Source organism: Ahaetulla prasina, chromosome 18 (genome assembly GCF_028640845.1).
Source record: "Ahaetulla prasina isolate Xishuangbanna chromosome 18, ASM2864084v1, whole genome shotgun sequence".
Classification (NCBI taxonomy): Eukaryota; Metazoa; Chordata; class Lepidosauria; order Squamata; family Colubridae; genus Ahaetulla; species Ahaetulla prasina.
The window spans coordinates 10,986,818-11,008,669 of record NC_080556.1 but is presented as its reverse complement, the minus strand read 5'-3'; the positions used below and the strand labels follow the sequence as shown (position 1 = coordinate 11,008,669).

At 47.9% G+C, this 21,852-nt stretch overlaps 1 protein-coding gene across 1 annotated transcript in view; it reads left to right on the top strand.

Annotated features, from left to right (window-relative positions):
- Positions 1–21,852, top strand: part of EPHA2 (EPH receptor A2) — a 52,873-nt gene that overhangs the window by 18,237 nt on the left and 12,784 nt on the right. The window contains exons 2-8 of the mRNA XM_058161192.1: positions 2,111–2,178; positions 3,369–4,029; positions 15,495–15,650; positions 17,186–17,518; positions 19,080–19,204; positions 19,320–19,479; positions 20,639–20,741. Of these exons, the coding sequence (XP_058017175.1) occupies positions 2,111–2,178; positions 3,369–4,029; positions 15,495–15,650; positions 17,186–17,518; positions 19,080–19,204; positions 19,320–19,479; positions 20,639–20,741 (1,606 nt within the window). The remainder of the gene's footprint in view (positions 1–2,110; positions 2,179–3,368; positions 4,030–15,494; positions 15,651–17,185; positions 17,519–19,079; positions 19,205–19,319; positions 19,480–20,638; positions 20,742–21,852) is intronic.

Below are 21,852 nucleotides of genomic sequence, written 5' to 3'. Positions count from 1 at the left end.
ACACTTGGCCAATAAAGAATTCAATTCAATTCTATTCTATTCTATTTATTCTATTCCATTCCATTCCATTCCATTCCAATCCAATCCAATCCAATCCAATCCAATCCAATCCAATCTACTCTATTCCTATTCCTATTCCTATTCCTATTCCTATTCTATTCTATTCTATTCTATTCTATTCTATTCTATTCTATTCTATTCTATTCTATTCTATTTTATTCTACTCTACTCTACTCTACTCTACTCTACTCTACTCCATTCCATTCCATTCCATTCCATTCCATTCCATTCCATTCCATTCCATTCCATTCCAATCCAATCCAATCCAATCCAATCCAATCCAATCCAATCCAATCCAATCCAATCCAATCCAATCCAATCCAATCCAATCCAATCCAATCCAATCCAATCCAATCTAATCTAATCTAATCTAATCCAATCCAATCCAATCCAATCTATTGTAATCTAATCTACTCTATTCCTATTCCTATTCTATTCTATTCTATTCTATTCTATTCTATTCTATTCTACTCTATTCCTATTCCTATACATTGTAAGCCGCCCTGAGTCTTCGGAGAAGGGCGGGGTATAAATGTAAACAAAAAAAAAAAAAAAAAAATTCCTATTCCTATTCCTATTCCTATTCTATTCCTATTCTATTCTATTCTATTCTATTCTATTCTATTCTATTCTATTCTATTCTATTCTATTCTATTCTATTCTATTCTAAAAAAAAAAGTGGGTGGAAACATCTGTGCATCTTATAGAGTAAATACGGGCCCATTTTGGCCTCCCAAAACCCTCCATGCATTCAGGGGAGGCTGAAAATGGGATGCGCAGAGGCCAAAAACCTTTCCCCCCCCCTTGTTTTCCTTTTCAAACCTAGGTGTGTCTTATGGTCCGGTGGCTCTTATAATCTGAAAAATACGGTAAATCCTGTGGGCATAGCCACTGGTACCTGGTGTGGCAAGCGCACGCACAGAGATAGGTGACTCAGGGAGAACATTAACCTTTTCCTATTGCGCACTCTGCTCCCAGGGATTAGCCGCTGGCACAACACCTGCCTCCCTTAATAGTTAAGGGGCATCTGTTCGGAAGAGCAAATGGCATTCCGTGCCCTTTACTTAAGAACCTATCTGGAGCAGGGGTGAAATCTACTTACCTTCCCAACCAATTCGGAAGTGCGCGCATCATCTGCGTGCTTGGACCCTCTGTGCATGCGCAAACCCTTCTGCGCATGCGCAGAGGGTAAAAAAACAGGTTACTTCCTGGTTAAATCCGGGAAGTAACAACAACCGGGTGGGTGGGTGGAGCCTCATGCCGCCATTGCTACCGGTTCTCCGAACCACTGGTCACCGTCGCTACTGGTTCTCCGAACTATTGGTTGCCATCGCTACCAGTTCTCCGAACCATCGGTCACCGTCGCTACCGGTTCTCTGAACCACCGGTCACCGTCGCTACCGGTTCTCTGAACCATCGGTCGCCGTTGCTACCGGTTCTCCGAACCACCGGTCGCCGTTGCTACAGGTTCTCCAAACCACCGGTTGCCGTTGCTACCGGTTCTCTGAACCACTGGTAGCCGTCGCTACCAGTTCTCCGAACCACCGGTTGCCATCACTACCACTTCTCCAAACCACCGGTCGCTGTTGCTACCGGTTCTCCGAACCACCGGTCGCTGTTGCTACCGGTTCTCCAAACCACCGGTCGCTGTTGCTACTGGTTCTCCGAACCACCAGTCGCCGTCGCTACTGGTTTGGCTGAACCGGGAGCATTTCACCCCTGAGCTGGAGGTTTTATGCCTTTGCCTCTCCCTGCTCCTGCCCGAGCCATCCTCAGTTCCTCCTTGGGGGACAGAGCTTCACGTCTCTCGGGTGGTGGGGAGGGGCAAGGCAAGGTGACAGGTTTGGAGTCTGTCGGCCATGACTGTTTCTGAGCCGCCCTGCTGTGCCGGAGGAAAGCTGCAGCTGTGAAATCGTCTTTCTCCACCCCTGAGCTCTTGGGTGCATTTTAAAGATCTCCAATTATTTTCCCACCGTTTGAAGGGCTTACGGGACTCGGGTGATACTGTCTAAAAGGCATCTTTTGACACTCGTCTCCTTTTCCTTCTTAGTTGTCCTGCTGGATTTTGCCAAGGCCCAGGGGGATCTCGGATGGCTCAACCATCCCTATGGAAAAGGGGTAAGTTCCGGCTCTTTCTTGCAAAATCGCTCCTGGTCTAGAAGAAAAAAAAAAAACTTGACGTCAAGCTTTCGGCGTTAACTCGATTTTTTTGAGGATGGAAATTCCCTCCCAAGTGGAAAATGTTGCTTAAAATATCCGTTTTCATGTTTAAAAAAGGGAACAATTGCTCTTCTGTGGGGGAAACAGAGAAACAACCCTTCCACGGCAGGGTCTAGATCCGAGGTCAGCCACCTGTGGCTCTGGAGCCACGTGTGGCTCTTTCATCTCTCCGCTGTGGCTCCCCGTTGCTGGTCGTCGGCTCTGCAATTGATAGGGCTTTTGGTTAGGACAGGTAAAGGAAAAGGGGTGCCACGCTAGGAGGAGACTCTATGGTGGGGGAACCGGACTTCCGGTGGGCTTCAGAATTTAACGGGGGGCTTCCGTTTAGGACCTTTGTGGCTCTTTGAGTGTTTAAGGTTGCTGACCCCTGGTCTAGATGCAGAGCAATATTAGCAGGGTGAAGAAGGTTGAACTAAAAAAAAAGATTTTTCCATCAGATTAAAAGAGTACAGTTATAGGATACTGCTAAACTAATTGGGTTTTGAAAGGATGTGCAAACGGAAAAAAAGAGGCCAAAATGACCATCGGGAAGTAGTTCTGGGAAGCACAGCTCTAAAGTTGAGAAAGCCAGGGGAATCCATCTAGGTTCCTTAGCCAAAGGGGCGCGGTGGCTCAGTGGCTAAGATGCTGAGCTTGTCAATCAGAAAGTTCGGCAGTTTGAATCCCTAGCGCTGTGTAACGGGGTGAGCTCCCGTTACTTGTCCCAGCTTCTGCCAACCTAGCAGTTCGAAAGCATGTAAAAAATGCAAGTAGAAAAAATAGGGACCACCTTTGGTGGGAAGGGAACAGCGTTCCGTGTGCCTTTGGCGTTGAGTCATGCCGGCCACATGACCACGGAGACGTCTTCGGACAGCACTGGCTCTTCGGCTTTGAAACGGAGATGAGCACTGCCACCTAGAGTCAGGAACAACTAGCACGTATGTACAAGGGGAACCTTTACCAAGCCACAGTTGACAATGTGAGATTAGATGGATGTAGATTAGGAGTCTTTATTAGAATTGGCCGTGATGGCCCAGAGCGAGGAGTTCTGTGGCTGTGCACCATGTTAAAAGCAACACCATGATGTCTTCTCCTCCTCCCTCCGCCAGTGGGATCTTCTTCAGAACGTCATGAATGAATCCCTCATCTACATTTACTCAGTCTGCAACGTGCAGGAAGGCGATCAGGATAACTGGCTGAGGACCAACTGGATCTACCGAGGGGAAGCCCAGCGTATTTTCATCGAAATCCAGTTCACTGTCCGGGATTGTAACACCTTCTCACCTGGGACAGGCACCTGCAAGGAGACTTTCAACCTCTTCTACGCGGAGTCGGACGTCGACTACGGCATCAATTTCCAGAAGCGCCAGTTCCAAAAGATCGACACGATCGCCCCCGACGAGATCACCGTGCTGGAAGACTTCAGCACCCGCAACGTGAAGATCAACGTGGAGGAGCGATCAGTCGGGCCTCTCACCCGGAAGGGCTTCTACGTTGCCTTCCAGGACATCGGGGCCTGCGTGGCACTGCTCTCCGTCCGAATCTACTACAAGAAGTGTCCCGGTGTCTTCCGCAATATGGCCAGCTTCCCGGAAACCATTGCCGGGGCCGATTCGCAAGCCCTGGCCAAGGTGCCCGGCACTTGTGTGGCAGAAGCCGTGGCCACCGAGGAACCCTTCATGCACTGCAACTTGGACGGAGAGTGGCTGGTGCCTATTGGCGAGTGCCTTTGCCGACAAGGGTACGAAAAAGACGGGGACAGCTGCAGAGGTAAGTCAACCGCGACTCTCCCTCTAGCTTCGCCAGGCGCTCAATAAACGGCCATTTTAAGAAGTTGAGGAGGGGAAACGAAGCCAGTTCCGCCTTCTATGGAAGTGAAGCAACGGGCAGATTCTAGGACAGTGATGTTTAATCTTTTTGGTGCCGGGTGCCCAAAACATGCCGAACCCACAAAATGCAATGCAAACACTCCCCCACGCATGCGCCCTGGGCCCCCGCATCCCGTTTTGGCTTCCAGCTTGGTGCAGGAGGCTTTCCAATCCCAAAACGGAGCATAGGGGGGTTCGCGCGGCACCCCCGTGCCCCGTTTTAACTTCCAGGTTGATGCGGGCAGCAGAAATGGAGGAGAAAGGCAGGGCGTACTGGGGGGGGGACCTGTGGAGATTGGAGAAGGCCTTGCACCCCCCACCCACCCCCATGCATGCACAGCAGAGACCTGAAGACCAGCTGGCTGGCGGGAGGCATGCACTGTGGAGCTGGACTGGGGCGACTGCTGGCGTGCCCACAGAAAGGGCTCTGCGAGCCACCTGTGCCATCACGATTCTAGGATGACAACCCAAGGATAGCAAGTGCTTTTATCCCATTTTCATTAGGTTGAGGAAGGAGTTGGGGTGGGGGAAGCTGAAATAAGGACGAGGCTGAGCAGAAAGAGTAAGAATGTACACAGGTGTTGTGTCTGCTCGGACGGAGGCGAGGGGGGACAGAACAACAGGTGTAAAGGACTGCGCACACTTCCTTCTCTGCAGGTCCTTAACCTAGCCCAAGGGTCAGCAACCTGCGGCTCTGGAGCCGCATGTGGCTCTTTCATCTCTCTGCTGCAGCTCCGTCATGCAAAATATGCATCACGACCGCCAGCGTGCGACACCCGCCGGCACGCAATTTATTGAGCTTTTCCACCACCCCCGGTAGGCCAACCATGGATAAATCCAAGCAGAAGAAAAATTTCAGAAGAAAACAGAAGGTTTAATTCAACTATATAATGTTAGTTTTGTGGCCGCTCAAGAAATAAGTCAGGCGCGGGAAAGGATTTTGTGGCTCCCAGTGTTTTCTTTTCTGTGGGAAACGGGTCCAAATGGCTCTTTGGGTGTTTAAGGTTGCCGACCCCTGGCCTAGCCCCTTATTCTGGGGTGGATCAAAGGGCTTTGCAGCCACATGAGAAGGAGGGCATCTAATTTCCAAGCAGAGGGGGGCGGATTTGCCATGGATTTGCCTTTCCTGGGGTGAAATAAGGGGGGGCGGGCTCCAGGACAGAGCCTGGCCTTGGAAATGACCATCGGGAAGCATTTGCAGCTGGATGCCTGGTAGGAGAAGAAGCACGGGGCTCCCTCGCAGCCACTCCCCAGGTGTGGTGCGGGAAGCCGAGCAGGTGTGCTTTGGCCCTCCAGGAACCGCTGGAGCTCCCTCCCTAGAGAGACACCCTCTGTCTCCTGGCTGGGGTGTGCCGTCTCTGGCTCAGTTCCTGCTCGACAAGAACAGCCGGGTGGCAGGGAGACCTCGGATCCTGCAGGCACCTGGCAGAGCTGGTGAGACTTTCTGACAAGATGGCGGTTTTTTTTTTCCTCCCCTCCCCCCCACTTCAGAAGCTACAGCCGGGTACCGTGCAGAACCTGCACAGCTCGGTTCTGTGCTACCCTTCCCTCCCCACACTGCATTTCACATCGACAGGCAGACCCAATCTCTCTCGGGTCAGGATTCAATCACGCGGCCTGACAAAGCCAGGTGACCAGGGCATTCCTCGGATAGGCAGAATGTTCCAGCCCGCATGTTGTAGAAAGCGAGCCTAGTCCCTTAGCAGGGAGGAGGCGCGTAGGTGCACAAGGGAGGCTGAGACAAGCAGATTGTACTTCAGGAATGTGCCTGGAGTTTGGAGAGAGAGAGAGAGATACGGGAGCTCTCTCAAGGTTACGGAGCCCTCTTGAGCACACACAGACTTCCCAACAGCCTCCCCCATCCCTCTTTTCCTGTTCCCTACAGGGGCTTATCTGATAGGCCGTTATCACACTTCCCTCCCGCCTGACACCAGTCCCGTTTGGCCCCTGATAGCCAGTGTCGCCAGGGCCCAAACGTGGAGGCGGTCCTGGTTTTTTTTTTTTTTTTAGATCATTCCTATTGCAACTCGGTGCCCTCCGGTGTGGCTAGATCCGAAGCTCCCCATTGCAAAAGGCTCCTCTCTTTACACCCAACTACCCAGATAAAAGAAAAGGAGCAATCTACCGCAGAGCAATGCGCTGCTTGAGCGCTCCTTCAAGAGCCACTGCTTCTCGGTGAAGGAGAGAAGAGGGATGGAAGAAAGGGGAAGGAGAGGAAGATAGGATAGGGGAGAAGAGTAGAGGAGAAGGGGAGAAAGGAGGGAAAGAGAAGAGGAGTGAGGGAGAGGAAGGGGAAGTAGGAGAGGGAGGAGGGGGAGGAAGAAGAAGGTAGGAACAGCGAGGAGGGAAGGAGGGAAAAGAGGAGAAGAAGGTTTGTTGTGAAATGAAGGGAAAGAAAGGGTAGAAGAGCCAAGCCCAAATGTAATTAAAACGTTCTATCTTTGTGCTTTCTTTAGAAAAAATATGTATGATTATTTATGGACAAGAGAATGTACATTTACAATATGTATATAAGAAAAGAAAAAATAAAAAAAAACTTTTTTTCTAAAAAAAAGAAAAAAAAAGAGCGAGCCACTCCTCCTCTAAATATCTGTCTGGGCCGCCGCTACCTGTTCACCGAAGCTGGAGAGAACCGGCTGAATTCATTGTGATTTATGCATCGAGGAGCCTGCTCTGAATGGATGCATAAATCACAACGAATTCAGCCGGTTCTCTCCAGCTTCGGTGAACAGGTAGCGGGGGCTGCGGGAAGCTCCGCCCACCCACACGGATGTCACGATGTCCCTTTTTTTGGTCACAATTTTCAGCCTCTGCCCCTGCGCAGGCTTTGTGAATGGGTGGACGGCGCGTGCGCATTTGCGAACCGGTAGGGAAAAGGAGTGAAATTCACCCCTGCCTCACAGCCCCTCCGTCTTCTCCCTGCCTGCCTCTTCCCTGCCTTCCGTGGCAAAAGCCCAACTCCAGCCCAGATTCTCCGGCTCATCCAAGAGAATCATCATTCAGAACTGCCAGCAACAGCGCTTAAATCTTACAGAGCTACCAAAGGATCTTGGGGTGTGGGGGGGAGAATGGGGGGATACGTGCTGGACAGGGGTGGGTTCTACTTACTTTTACTACCGGTTCGCAACCGGATCGTGCACGCGCGCTTGCTTCACTTGAGTGCACGCCGAGCTTCCGCCCACGCGCAGATCGCCTATGACGACATCCGGGTCAGTGGGCGGAGCCTCCTGCCAGTTTTACTACCGGTTCTGTTGAACCGGTGCGAACCGGGGGCAACCCACCACTGCTGCTGGATATTTAGCCACTTAAAGCCGGCTGCTCTGTTTTTTTAAATGGGTGGAGGAGCCCACGTTGTGTTGGGCCAGTTTCGTTCTCCCTCCCCAGGCAGAAAATAGTGGCGGTGCCAGCTCTGAAGAATTCCCGTAGGTGGGAAGCCGCACAGATATGCTGGGCTTCCTGCTTAAAGCAGCGCCACCAGACATCCCACGTTGTTCTCTGCTTGGACCCTCTGTCGGAAAAATGTGGGGAGTGGTTTTGAGGGTCTTCCTCAACAGCCCAAGAGACCAACCTCCTGCGTTAAGCATCTTTCCTGGCAAACAGAATTCTTGGGGGGGGGATACTCTCCCATCGCCCGCCTCCCTCTCCCACTTTGCCATCCCTCTTTGCCAAGCCTGAGGGCAACCTGAGCTTGGTTAGGAGCAGGCGGCGGAATAGGCAGAAGGCCGGGGGAATTAAATGCACCGGATTTCCCCAGCCTGCATTCAGCATCTAAAACTCTTAACTCTTTTAATATCCCGGTGTTTACATTTCTGGTAACGTGTCGTCGATTCAAATGGTCCCACCTTCCAATTAAGCAGACAGGTTAGTTTTTCGCACTATTAATATAATAATTATTTAAAAAGGCAGTGAGTAAGCACCAAATTTTAAAGGGCACCTGGGGAAAAAGGGCAGCTAATCAGAGATTATCCTTGCTGCTGTGATCAGGGGGTGAAATGTTCCTGGTTCGGACCGGATCGACTGATCCGGTAGCGACGGCGGCGGGTGGTTCGGAGAACCGGTAGCAAAAATCCCTGCCTCCCCCCCGCCCATGCCCACCCAATCGCCCAGTCGCCCGCTTGCCACTTCTTTTAAAAAATGCTTTTAAAAGGTAAAAGAAGAGGTTCCAACAATCACAGCTGAGCCGCGTGATCGTCAGAGCCTTTTTTTTTTACTTTTAAAAGCATTTTTTACAACCTATTCGGGCGAATAGGTTGTAAACAAATGCTTTTAAAAGGTAAAAAAAAGATCACACGCCACAGTTGATCACACACACTCCCCCGAGCGTTGTTCTACCCCATGCCTCCGTTTGGTGTGTACTGCGCGCACGCACACACCTCGCATTTGGCGCGCAGCTACGTTTGCCGCGCAGCTCGCCTGCGCAGCCAGAGAACCAGTAGTAAACCAGTTCAGATTTCACCACTGGCTGTGATGTACCGATTTCAAAATCATTGGAGTTTACCTCCACTACTCCTACAGGATCTGGGCTGCAGATTGTGGCTGGACTTTTCTGTATCCCTTGGCAACCATCCAGATTTTTGGTAGCCTCGTTTGGTAGCTCTACCTGTCTGCAGGTATTTAATGCAAGTATTAGAACTGTCTGCCTGGATTTCCGTTCGGCCATGACGCCATGTGGCGATGTTAGGGGAATAATCCCAATACCGTAAGCAAAAGCATTAAACCTACGATTGGCGTGGCATGAATCTCTTGGATGTTAAAATACACTTTAGAATTCTGACCAATCGAAGGGCGAAGTTGCTGGAACAGACAGCTTGCATTCTGAGTAAGAGTTTTAGGAGATCTATACCGCCGAAAGACTCCACAGACGATACGTATGGTCGCCGTCCGTTCAGCAACATCCCGACTATCCATTATAACTGCCACTCCCTGTTAATACCAAGGAAGCAGCTGGTGACACACCTGGCTGGGAAGCCTAAGGCAAAGCCTCAACATGCCTTCTAATTGCACATGCCCCCCCCTTTGGCCCCCGAGGCACAGAAAGAAGTCTTCGCTAAGGTGTGTGTGTGTGCGGGGGCGGAAGAGGGTGGCCGGTTCCAGTTCTAAGATGCGCCCAGATCGCTTCGCCCTGTGCCAGTCTCCTCTTCGCCTGCTACACATGTCTAGACAAGCTGAGTCCTCTGGCCAAATTTTTGCCCACCGTTACTATTAAAAAGACACACACGTTTGCCCTTCGGGGGTCTTGATTCGAGGATGTGCCGTAGGCGCTTCTAGGAACGTCAAGAAATCCTATGTCCCTACGTTGCGCTTGCCATTAAATCCTAGTAATTTTTTTCCCATAGACCAGCGGTGAAATCCAGCAGGTTCTGGAGAACCGGTAGCGGAATTTTTGAGCAGTTCGGAGAACTTGGCAAATACCACCTCTGGCTGGCCCCAGGAGTGGGGTGGGAACGGAGATTTTGCAGTGTCCTTCCCCCAAGAGTGGGGTGGGAAAGGAGATTTTGTAGTGTCCTTCCCCCAGGAGTGGGGTGGGAATGGGGATTTTGCAGTGTCCTTCCCCCAGGAGTGGGGTGGGAATGGGGATTTTGCAGTGTCCTTCCCCCAGGAGTGGGGTGGGAATGGGGATTTTGCAGAATCCTCCTGGAGTGGGGAGGGAATGAGATTTTGCAGTATCGTTCTCCTGCCACACCCACCAAGCCACACCCACTGAACTGGTAGTAAAAAATTTGGATTTCACCACTGCCATAGACACCTAGTAAATTCTCATTCTGAGTAGGCTTTCTGTAGTACCAGTTTTCCTCCTTACTTTACTGGACCATCTCTGATAAAATAATAATTTACAACTGGATATTCTTCTTTTTTTTAAAGTGTGGCTTGGCGGGCGTGGCAGGGGAAGGATACTGCAAAATCTCCATTCCCTCCCCACTCCTGGGGGAAGGATACTGCAAAATCCCCATTCCCTCCCCACCCTGGGACCAGCCAGAGGTGGTATTTGCCGGTTCTCCGAACTACTCCAAATTTCCGCTACCGGTTCTCCAGAACCTGCTGAATAGCACCTCCTGGTCTGAACCCTAGAGATGACAATGTACTGTACTGAAAATTTACAGGACGGCGGAAATCCTCTCTGGCCATTTTTTTTTTTTTTTTTTTGTTTACATTTATACCCCGCCCTTCTCCGAAGACTCAGGGCGGCTTACAGTATATAAGGCATATACTGTATGGGCGGCTTACAGTATATTTTCTCAGCAGCTTAGAATCTTAGAATAGAACAAAGCTGGAAGGGACCTTGGAGGTCTTCTAGTCCAGCCGCCTCCTCAAGCAGGAGAACCTATACCATCAACAACTGCCCATCTGCAACTCATTTCAATGAGTTCAACGGGAGCTGCCTAAATTTCCATGTTTTGGGGGGTGAAGGAAACAATAAGGGATAAACAATCACACCGTATATAAAAAAAACATGCATTCCAAGATCTCGGTACCAACCCTCCATAGGCCCCACCATCTCAGTCCTGCCCGGTACATGCCGCTCCTGGAGGGAGCGAGGGTCTGGGCACTGCCCCTTCCCTCCTGCCTGTTTATGGGGGCAGGCTTTTATTTATTTATTTATTTATTTGTCAAACACAACAATATATATAAGTATTAGCATGAAATAACCATACGAGTTGGATACAACCAAAGGGAACATTAGGACAGGAACGGTAGGCATGCTTGTGCTCTTATGCACGCCCCTTGCAGACCTCTTAGGAATGTGGTGAGGTCAATAGTAGATAGTTTTTGGTTAAAGCTTTGGGGATTTTGGGAAGAGACCACAGAGTCAGGTTGTGCATTCCAGGCATTAACAACTCTGTTACTGAAGTCATATTTTCTGCAATCAAGATTGGAGCGGTTCACATTAAGCTTCAATCTATTGTGTGCTCGTGTATTGTTGGGATTGAAGCTGAAGTAGTCTTCGACAGGAAGGACATGGTAATAGATGATTCTATGAGTTAAACTCAGGTCATGCCAAAGGCGGCGGAGATCTAAATTTTCTAAACCCAGGATTTCAAGTCTGGTGGCATAAGGTATTTTGTTGTGATCAGAGGAGTGGAGGACTCTTCTTGTGAAATATTTCTGGACACGCTCAATTGTATTAAGGTTTACTGCCGCCTCTTTGTTCCTCCGCAGACTGAAAAAAAGGGACCACACGCAAATTACAGGCTGAACTTTGGAGCGGCAATGTTGTTCCTGGAGAAACCGCCTCCAAAACCCAGGGCCACCTTTTCTTCTATTCAGTGGTGTAATCTCTATTGTTTGCTTGATTCAATCTTTGTTACGGTAATAAAAGTTCCAGTCTAGGCAGAAGTTTAGAAACACAGAAAGAGTTTTAAGATTACCGAAGCGACAAAGCTCAAGAAGATTATTTTACCCAAGGGGATGTAGAATGATTATTTGGAGCCTCAGTTAGCCATGCTACCTTCTTTTTTTCTTTCTTTCTTTCTTTCTTTCTTTCTTTCTTTCTTTCTTTCTTTCTTTCTTTCTTTCTTTCTTTCTTTCTTTCTTTTCTTTCTTTCTTTCTTTGTTTCTTCCTTCCTTCCTTCCTTCCTTCCTTCCTTCCTTCCTTCCTTCCTTCTTTCCTTCTTCCTTCCTTCTTTCTTTCTTCCTTCCCTCTTTCCTTCCTTCTTTCTTTCCTTCCTTCCTTCTTCCCTTCCTTCCTATTTTCCTTCCCTCCTTCCTTCCTTCTTTCCTTCCTTCCTTCCTTCCTCCTTTCTTCTTTCTTTCTTTCTTTTTTTCTTTTCTTTCTTTCTTTCTTCTTGTGCCGTATCCGTCATCGGACATTGGCAATCCTATTTCTGTCCACAGCTGCATGAAAAAGTACAGCTGAGTTTTGTCCAAACCGGTCCCTTAGGTTTTGAAGCCATGATGTTCTTCTTCTGCCTGGACCTCGTTTGCTTTTAATCTTTCCCTGGAGGATTAAGTGAAGGATGTCGTATTTTTCTGCCTGTCGCATCCCATCTGCAAAATATTCTAAGTTTCGCTTTTTAATGGTTTTGATGATTTTCCCTCGGCTTTCCCAGGTGACTTATCCCCTCTTCATTTGTGATTTTGTTAACTCAGTTTATACGTAACAGCCGCCTGTAAATCAGGGGTGAAAATCCAGCAGGTTCTGACAGGTTCTGGAGAACCCATAGCAGAAATTTTGAGTTCAGAGAACCGACAGTGGAAATTTTGAGTAGTTCAGAGAACCGGCAAATACCACCCCTGGCTGGCCCAAGAGTGGGGTGGGAATGGGGATTTTGCAATATCCTTCCCCTGGAGTGGGGTGGGAATGGAGATTTTGCAGTATCTTTACTCTGGAGTGGGGTGGGAATGGAGATTTTGCAGTATCCTTCCCCTGGAGTGGGGTGAGAATGGGGATTTTGCAATATCCTTCCCCGTGGAGTGGGGTGGGAATGGGGACTTTGCAGTATCCTTCCCCTGTAGTGGGGTGGGAATGGGGATTTTGCAGTATCCTTCCTCTGTAGTGGGGTGGGAATGGAGATTTTGAAATATCCTTCCCTCAGGAGTGAGGAGGAAATGGGGCTTTTGCAATATCCTTCCCCGAGGAGTGGGGAGGGAATGGAGATTTTGCAGTATCCTTCCTCAGGAATGGGGAGGGAATGGAGATTTTGCAGAATCCTTCCCGTGAAGTGGGGTGGGAATGGAGATTTTGCAGAATCCTTCCCCTGGAGTGGGGAGGGAATGGGCATTTTGTAAGATCCTTCCCCTGCCATGCCCACCAAGCCACGCCCACAGAACCGGTAGTCCAAAAAAAATTGGATTTCATCACTGCTGTAAATCCACATTTCAAATACTTCTGGTTTCTTCAAGTGGTTTTGTGTCAGGGACCAACACTCTACTCTGTACTACTCTCTACTTTTTTCTTTCTACTCAACTTGAATCTCACAAAAAATATGTGAGGTAGAATGCCAAACTGCCCTAAAGCCACTTGGTGAGCCTTCCTGGTTGAGCAGGGACTTGAATCTGGGGGTGGGGGGTGTCCCAGGCCTAGAGCAGCATCTGTCATCAAAGCGCTTCCCCACTGTTGTGTCTGCACCCCCCCAAGTTGGGCCCCCTGCCAGAAAGTGACTTGGAAAGTGAGGGGGAAGGGCTGTTAGGACTTACCTCGGGAGCACCGGCTTCCCAGGCTCAGCTCCAGGAGCCAGAGGCAGGCCAGGTGGAAGAGATAACGAGGCCTCCGTCCCCTGACTCTTTCCCCCCCCAGGCCACGCCTTAGGGATCCAGCTGATGGTAGTCAGGCCTGGCTGGACCCTAGGTTTCCTAGGCAGGAGAGGCGGGAACAAGAGAAGCAGGGGTGGGGCAGGCCTAGGAAGTGCTGAGTCATGGAGCCACACCCCACAGGATATAAAAGCAGCAAGGGCTGCTATGCCTCTTTGTAGCAGGCAAATCAACTGTTTAACTAAGAGCTGAAGTACTGTTCCTGGGTGATTCATCGGCGTCGAGGGAGATAACAGACACTTTGCATACGCTCGCTATTTTGCTGCCAGATCTGATAGTGCCGGCTAATTAAGCCATTGTTTGGACGGAGGCGAGGGGGGACAGAACACCTACCTACTCTAAGGGCCCAATTCCAGCAGGACCAAAGGAACTGGTGCAGCCATGCAAGAGCAGCCGCCGGGTTCCTTCTTGTAAAAGCCTGCTGGGGGGAGCCTATCTATGTCTTTTCTTCCCACCCCTCAGCACTTGATGTGCCCAGAATCTCATAAAAACTGCACCCACCCACCTCAATCACACTGTCTAAGCTTCTTCCTAAGAAGGAGAATAGGAATTCTTTATTGGCCAAGTGTGACTGGACACACAAGGGATTTGTCTTTGGTGCATAGGCTCTCAGTGTACATAAGGAGAATAAAATACATTCATCAAGAATAAAAAGATACAACACTTGGTGATAGTCATAGGGTACAAATAAGCAGTCAAATCATACTAGGAAACAATCAATATAAATCGTAAGGATACGGCAACATTACAGTCATAAGTGGGAGGAGATGGGTGATGGGAACGATGAGAAGATTAATAGTAATGCAGACCTAGTGAATAGTTTGACAGTGTATTGGGAATTATTTGTTTAGCAGAGTGATGGCGTTTGTGGGGCGGGGGGAAACTGTTCTTATATCTAGTTGTTCTGGTGTGCAGTGCTCTATAGCGTCGTTTTGAGGGTAGGAGTTGAAACAGTTTATGTCCAGGATGCGAGGGGTCTGTAAATATTTTCACGGCCCTCTTCTTGAGTCGTGCAGTATACAGGCCCTCAATGGAAGGCAGGTTGGTAGCCATTGTTTTTTCTGCAGTTCTAATGATCCTCTGAAGTCTGTGTCTGTCTTGTTGGGTTGCAGAACCAAACCAGACAGTTACAGAGGGAGGGGGGTGGGGCTCAAACAAGAGCTTCCAATTCCTCGTCCTCCACCGATTCCTACCGGAAGTGACTCAATCCCCGGGACATCCAGAGAGGAAAAGCTGTTTCCGATGGGCGACATTAGTTGTGCAGGAAGTAAATATGAAGTATGTAGTTGGCCAGGAAGTTAATACTCTTAAGCCGAACGGTATTTTCTCTGCAGCCCTGTCCTGCCAACGTAATGACAACGACGTTCCACTTTCAAAATCAGCAAGAGATGCTATAAAAAGCCAAAATGGCAGATGGTCTGATCTCGCCCACTTCGAGTTGGGCGGTGCCCTTCCCGCCTCGCCTCGGTTTCGAGAGGAAGCTGCATTTTTTTTTTCTTCAAAACTTCGGGGCCCGCAGTGCTTCGTTTTGAAAGCACCCAGGTGCGCTCTGTTGGACTGTCTTTTCATTTTGGCGCTTGTAATAAATACATTCATTCCCGTTTTAGAGGTGGAGACTCAAGACCCAGAAAATGATTTTGTTCACAATCCACTATCGATCCAGATGTCTCTGCGTTTTGATTGTAGCCGATTCTGTCTAACTCAGGGGTCTGCAACCTTAAACACTCAAAAAGAGCCATTTGGACCCGTTTCCCGCAGAAAAGAAAAAACCGGGAGCCACAAAATCCCTTCCTGACTATTTCTTGAGCGGCCACAAAACTAGCATATGTAGTTGAATTAAAGGTTCTGTTTTCTTCTGAAACTGTTCTTTTCTTGGATTTATCCATGGTTGGCCTACCGGGGGTGGAAAACCTCAATAAATCACATGCCGGCGGGTTGTGACACATATTTTGAGTGACAGGAAGCCGCAGCAGAGGGATGAAAGAGCCAAATGTGGCTCCAGAGCTGCAGGTTGCTGACTCCTAGTCTAACTATATTCACCGGCCAAGCCTGGCTTAATATGCTGGTTGAAATGGCAGTTACCAAATATATATATATATATATATGTTCTCCTTCCAGCTTGCTCGCCTGGATTCTTTAAACAAGACGTCTCCAACAGCGCCTGCTCGAAGTGTCCCGCGCACACGCTCCCTTCTTCGGAAGGATCCACTTTGTGTCCTTGTGAGGAAGGCTACTTCCGGGCTCCAAGCGATCCGGTTTCCATGTCGTGCACAAGTAAGTGAGACAAGGGCTGTAAGAAGCCTGTTATTAAACACAGCTGCCTGCAATTACTGCAGGTTCAAGCCCCACCAGGTCCAAGGTTGACTCAGCCTTCCATCCTTTATAAGGTAGGTAAAATGAGGACCCAGATTGTTGGGGGGGCAATAAGTTGACTTTGTAAATATACAAATAGAATGAGACTATTGCCTTATACACTGTAAGCCGCCCTGAGTCTTCGGAGAAGGGCGGGATATAAATGTAAACAAATAAAAAAAAATCAGCTAAACTTTGGAAATGCCAGCAGATACGGACTCGTACTATCATATACGGTGGGCCTGCGCAGAAGCAAAAAAAATATTGGGACTAAAATGCATACGTGGCTGGAAAAGATGACACAACATATTGACTTAAAACCTGAAATGTTTTTGGCTGGGGATTTTACCGGAAAATTATAGTAAAGAAAATGTATGTTTGATTATTCATGTTATAACAGCAGCTAGGATTGTAGTTGCGCAAAATTGGAAAAGTGAAGCAATCCCTACAGATGAGAATGGGATTAGGAAAATAACATGCAGAATTGAACAGATTGAACTGGCTATCAAAGAGAAAGGACAAACTGATTATTATACCATTTGGGAATCTTTTTTAACCGGTGGATAGAGAATACACATAAGAATTAATAGTAAAAGAAGTTATTGAAAGTATAGAAAATGTATTAATAGTTAATATAATTACCTTGTTTCCCCCAAAATAAGACATCCCCTGTTAATAAGCCCAATTGGGCTTTTGAGCGCACGGCAATAAGGCCACGCGCTTATTTCAGGGTTCAAAAAAATATTAGACAGGGTCTTATTTTTGGGGAAACATGGTAACAGAATTAAATAGATCACAATGGGATTGTTATAATATTAGATATGTAAAGCATTGGAAATTAAGCCAAGATGAGATTAAACAATGAATAAGATTGTATATTTTAATGTTGGCACAAAATGCTTGTACTCAGGTGACACACTGGTTAATGGAAAATGGATTGTTTATATAAAAATAATAAAAAGCTTTAAAAAAAGATAAGTAAGAAACAGAATCGGTGCTGGGGAGGGATCGTGGCTAGGAAAGAGGATTACATTATCTCTCTCCCAGGCTAGGCAGCCGAGATAAACAATGGACAATACAAACAGTCTGCTGCGTGTACCAAATCTTGAAAAAGGGGAGCAATACACATTTCTTCACCCCGATGGTGGGACCTAAACTTTTATGACTTCTGTTTAGTGAAACAATTCTGGAATTAAAAAAAAAACCAACACACACTCAAGATTGGCTTCTGCAATTTTGCTTCGGTAAGGAAGTGCAGAATAGAAGAGGAAGGAAAGGCAGCGGGAGATAAAGAGCAGAAAGATACACAACGGAAACCCAAGAGAAAAATGTGCAGTTAATCAGTTAAATTGCTGGTTGAAGTAATTGTCTTTGGCATTGCATCCAAGAGATCTGGCCATGCATTTTTAATTTTTTTTTAAACTTTTCAATTATTTTTTTTGTCTCCTATCTGACAGAGCCCCCCTCTGCTCCTCAGGGGGTGACAGCAATTGGTCTGGGTGCTAAAGTCCAGCTGCGTTGGTCTCCGCCCAAGAATACGGGCGGCCGCCAAGATGTCACCTACCGAGTGTCGTGCGAACAGTGCTGGCCAGACTCGGGGGACTGCCGGTCTTGTGACGCCACGCTGCGATATTCAGACAATCCGCACAAACTCACCGGCACATCCTTGACGATTAGTGATCTGGAGCCACACGTGAACTACACTTTCACCGTGGAAGCTCATAACGGAGTGTCCTCCTTCAGTACCCAGCGCAGCTACGGAGTCACTAGCATCAGCGTCAATCAGACAGGTAAAGGTCTTGGCCAGGGGTGAAATGCTACTGGTTCGGACCGGTTCGGCCGAACCGGTAGTAATAAAAGCTACTGATTCGGGTGAACCGGTAGTGAAAAAATTGCTACCGGTTCAGATGAACTGGTATTTCCGACGATCAGCTGTGTGGCACAATTTATATTCGCTAGAAAGCAGGAAATCCTGCTTTCTAGCAAATCTAAATCATACTGCACAGCTGTTTCCCCCCTCCTTGCTGTTCTACTTACCTTAGAAAAGGCTTCTTAATCCTCCTTTTTCAGTGCTGCACAGTGCACATGTGCACGCGCAGCAAACCGGTAGCAAAGCGAACCGGTAGCAGACTTAGGAGCATTTCACCACTGGTCTTGGTTATCGTAACCAGATGAAAAGGGATGGGATCTAGTGTTACGGTACGATGCCAATTGCCTGGGGCTGTCAGTTCTTGGCCCCTGGGTAGAATTGAGACAGGCTACAGTTCTTTGATTCTTTGGTATGTGGTGAGACTCTGTCGGGCGTTTAGCCACTTACCGTATTTTTCGGAGTAGAAGTTTTTGGGGAGGAAAATAAGAAAAAAGCTGATTGGCGGGTGGATTGGCCTCCCGGAATACCCCCAATCAGCTGTTCCGAGAGGTGAATTTTAGCAACAGGTTCCTTGGTTGTGAGCTCTGTGCTTTTTTTTCAGCCTCTTAAACTTCTGAAACTCTGTTTCAGAAAAAAACTTTTTTTTCTGCCTCTGAAAGCCTCAGAAACAGAGCTTCAGAAAAAAAGCTTCTGAAACTTCGTTTGGAGGCTTTTTTTCTGAAGCTCTGTTTGGAGGGTTTTTTTCTGAAGTTTCGTTTCTGAGGCTTTTTGTTTGAAGCTCTGTTTGGAGGCTTTTTCTGAAGCTCTGTTTGGAGGCTTTTTGTCTGAAGCTCTGTTTGGAGGCTTTTTTCTGAAGCTCTGTTTGGAGGCTTTTTGTTTGAAGCTCTGTTTCGGAGGCTTTTTTTCTGAAGCTGTGTTTGGAGGCTTTTTTCTGAAGCTCTGTTTGGAGGCTTTTTGTCTGAAGCTCTGTTTTGGAGGCTTTTTTGTGAAGCTCTGTTTGGAGGCTTTTTTGTGAAGCTCTGTTTGGAGGCTTTTTGTCTGAAGCTTCGTTTCTGAGGCTTTTTTCAGCCTCTGAAACCTCCGTTTGAGAGGCTGGGCAGGGCTACATTAGGCGTATAAGACGCACCCAGATTTCACCCTCCTTTTTTGGGGGAAAAGGTGCGTCTTATACTCCGAAAAATACAGTAGTTCTATGACAGGATTCATTGTGGCTCTTCTCCAAATTCTAATCATGGCTACAAGAATGGAGAAAGGTTTCTCATTTGGGGCAGCCTCTTTAACATTGGGGAAGCACTCGACTAAGTAAGTTGTCCCCTACCGAAAGGCAGCAGCTTTTGATTCCGTAAATCCAACGTGGGTCGGTAGGTAAATTCATGTCGTCGTATCTGGCAGAGGCAATTATGGGGAAAGCATAACTGGCTACGTGCGGATTTTGTCAAACCTTCTTCCTCCTCTTTCTCTTCCCCCCCCCCCATGTTCAGAACCACCAAGAGTAACTTCAGTGACCATGGACAGTCGCACCACTACTAGTTTAACGTTATCGTGGACTGTCCCTCCTCGGCAACAGAGCCACGTTTGGAAATACCAGGTTACTTACAAGAAGAAGGTATAACTCTCTGCCACCGTTGCAACTTCCTTTGGAGGGGGCTGATATTTTGTAGCAGGAAAAGTGCACCACGAGGGCTTTTTTTTCTAATTTTGTTGCTTTGCTGTTGTTACAGAAGGATGAAAACAGTTATTCCGTCCTGCGCTCTGAAGGGAACTCAGTCACCCTCCATAAACTGACTCCTAAGACCAGGTATCTGGTGAGCGTCCAGGCGCTGACTCAGGAGGGCCATGGAGCCCACAGTGTGGAGCACGAGTTTGAGACGCTTGCTGAAAGTGAGTTTGCTTTGGATTTCTTTTCTTTCTTTCCTTCCTTCCTTCCTTCCTTCCTTCCTTCCTTCCTTCCTTCCTTCCTTCTTTCCTTCCTTCCTTCATGTTTTCTTTCCCTTTCTTCCTTCCTTCCTTCCTTCCTTCTTTCTTTCCTTCCTCCCTTCCTTCGTTTTTTCTTTCCCTTTCTTTCTTTCTTTCCTTCCTTCCTTCCTTCTTTTCCTTCCTTCCTTCATTTTTTCTTTCCCTTTCTTTCTTTCCTTCCTTCCTTTTTTCTTTCCCTTTCTTTCTTTCCTTCCTTCCTTCTTTCATTTTTTCTTTTTCTTTCTTTTTATCTTTCTTTCTTTCTTTTTTTCTTTCCTTCCTTCCTTCCTTCATTTTTCCTCTTTCTTTCTTTCTTTCCTTCCTTCCTTCCTTCCTTCCTTCCTTCATTTTTCCTCTTTCTTTCTTTCTTTCTTTCTTTCCTTCCTTCCTTCCTTCCTTCCTTCCTTCCTTCATTTTTCCTCTCTTTCTTTTTCTTTCTTTCCATCCTTCCTTCCTTCATTTTTCCTCTTTCTTTCTTTCTTTCTTTCTCTCTTCCTTTCTTTCTCTCTCTCTCTCTCTCTCTCTCTCTCTCTCTCTCTCTCTCTCTCTTTCTTTTTCTTTCTTTTTCTTTCTGTTTTTGTCTGGTTCGGTTCTGCAACCCAACAAGACAGACACAGACTTCAGAGGATAATTAGAACTGCAGGAAAAACAATGGCTTCCAACCTGCCTTCCATGGAGGACCTGTATACTGCACGAGTCAAAAAGAGGGCTGGGAAAATATTTACAGATCCCAGACATCCTGGACATAAACTGTTCCAACTCCTACCCACAAAACGACGCTATAGAGCACTGCACACCAGAACAACTAGACACAAGGACAGTTTTTTCCTGAAGGCCATCACTCTGCTAAACAACTAATTCCCTCAACACTGACAAACTAGTCACTAAGACTGTATTACTATTATTCTTCTCTTCCTTATTAGTGTCTATCTCTTCCCACTTATTACTATAACCATGTTGTTTGTATCTTTCAATTATATTGTTTTTTTCCCTAGTACAATTTGATAGCTTACTAATAACCTTGATTGTCACTAAGTGTTGTATCTTTTTTTTTATACTACCTGTAGTACTCTTCTCTCCATAGATCCAGAGGGCATGAATACTGCCGCGGTCCTCGGAGGGTCCATTGCTGGCGTCATCTTCATACTTGCTGTCATCGTGTTGCTTTTTCTCTTCATTCGACAGAGGTTTGTGGATTTGTTTGAAAATTCTGTTTCTTTCGAACATGAGGAGTTTGCCCCTTTTCAGGGGTGAAATGCTCTCAGTTCAGACCGGTTCGGCCGAGCCGATAGCGATGACGGCCGGTAGTTCAGAGAACCAGTATGTCGTGTCCCACTCCTCCGCTAACGGCCGGGTCAGGGAAATCCGAATCAGGTGTGCCTCTGCAGCTCTGCCAAAGTCCTAGCAAAGTCCTCAAGGCAGGCAGGAGACCAGAAAGTGACTTCAGCAAGATATGTTTAGACTTTGCCTGACTCAGAGACTGCCAGAAAGCAGATCCTTTATATAGGCCATGGGGTGTGGCTCCATGACTCAGCACTCATTAAGGCCTGCCCCTCCCTTCCTTCTGTTGCCTCCGCCTATCAAGTCTTCTGACGCGAGGGTCACTCCAGTCGGCAGCTGTTGGCAATTGACCTCCCTCAGGCTCACATGCTGTGGAGGAGGGGGAGGGGTCTAGTTGCTCCGTTTGCCTGGGCATGGAGCTAGAGCTGGGGGCTGGAGATACTTCCTCCTCTTCAGCCTGTCTGGGCATGGAGCCAGAGCTGGGGCCGGGAGGCATGCTAGGACATTCCTCAGGGTTCGGAAGCAGATAAGAAGGCCCCGGCTGCGGGGAAAGCGGACAAGGCACAACACAGTAGCGATGATGGACGGTGGTTCAGAGAACCGGTAGCGATGGTGGATGGTGGTTCAGAGAACCTGTAGCGATGGCGGACGGTGGTTTAGAAAACTGGTAGCGATGGCGGACGGTGGTTCAGAGAATTGGTAGCGATCACGGCCAGTGGTTCAGAGAACCGGTAGCCATGATGGCCGGTAGTTCAGAGAATTGGTAGCGATGGCGACTCGAGGCTCCACCTACCCGCCCGGTCATCGTTACTTCCTGGTTTTAACCAAGAAGTAACCTGTTTTTTACCCTCTGTGCATGCACAGAAGGGTTTCTGCATGCGCAGAGGGTCGGCACGGGGATGTGACGTGCACAGCACGTGCACTTCCAAAGTGATAGGGAATATAAGTAGATTTCACCCCTGCCCCGTTTCCCTTATTTTTGTTGTCCACGTGTAACACTCAGGCTTTGTGGGTATT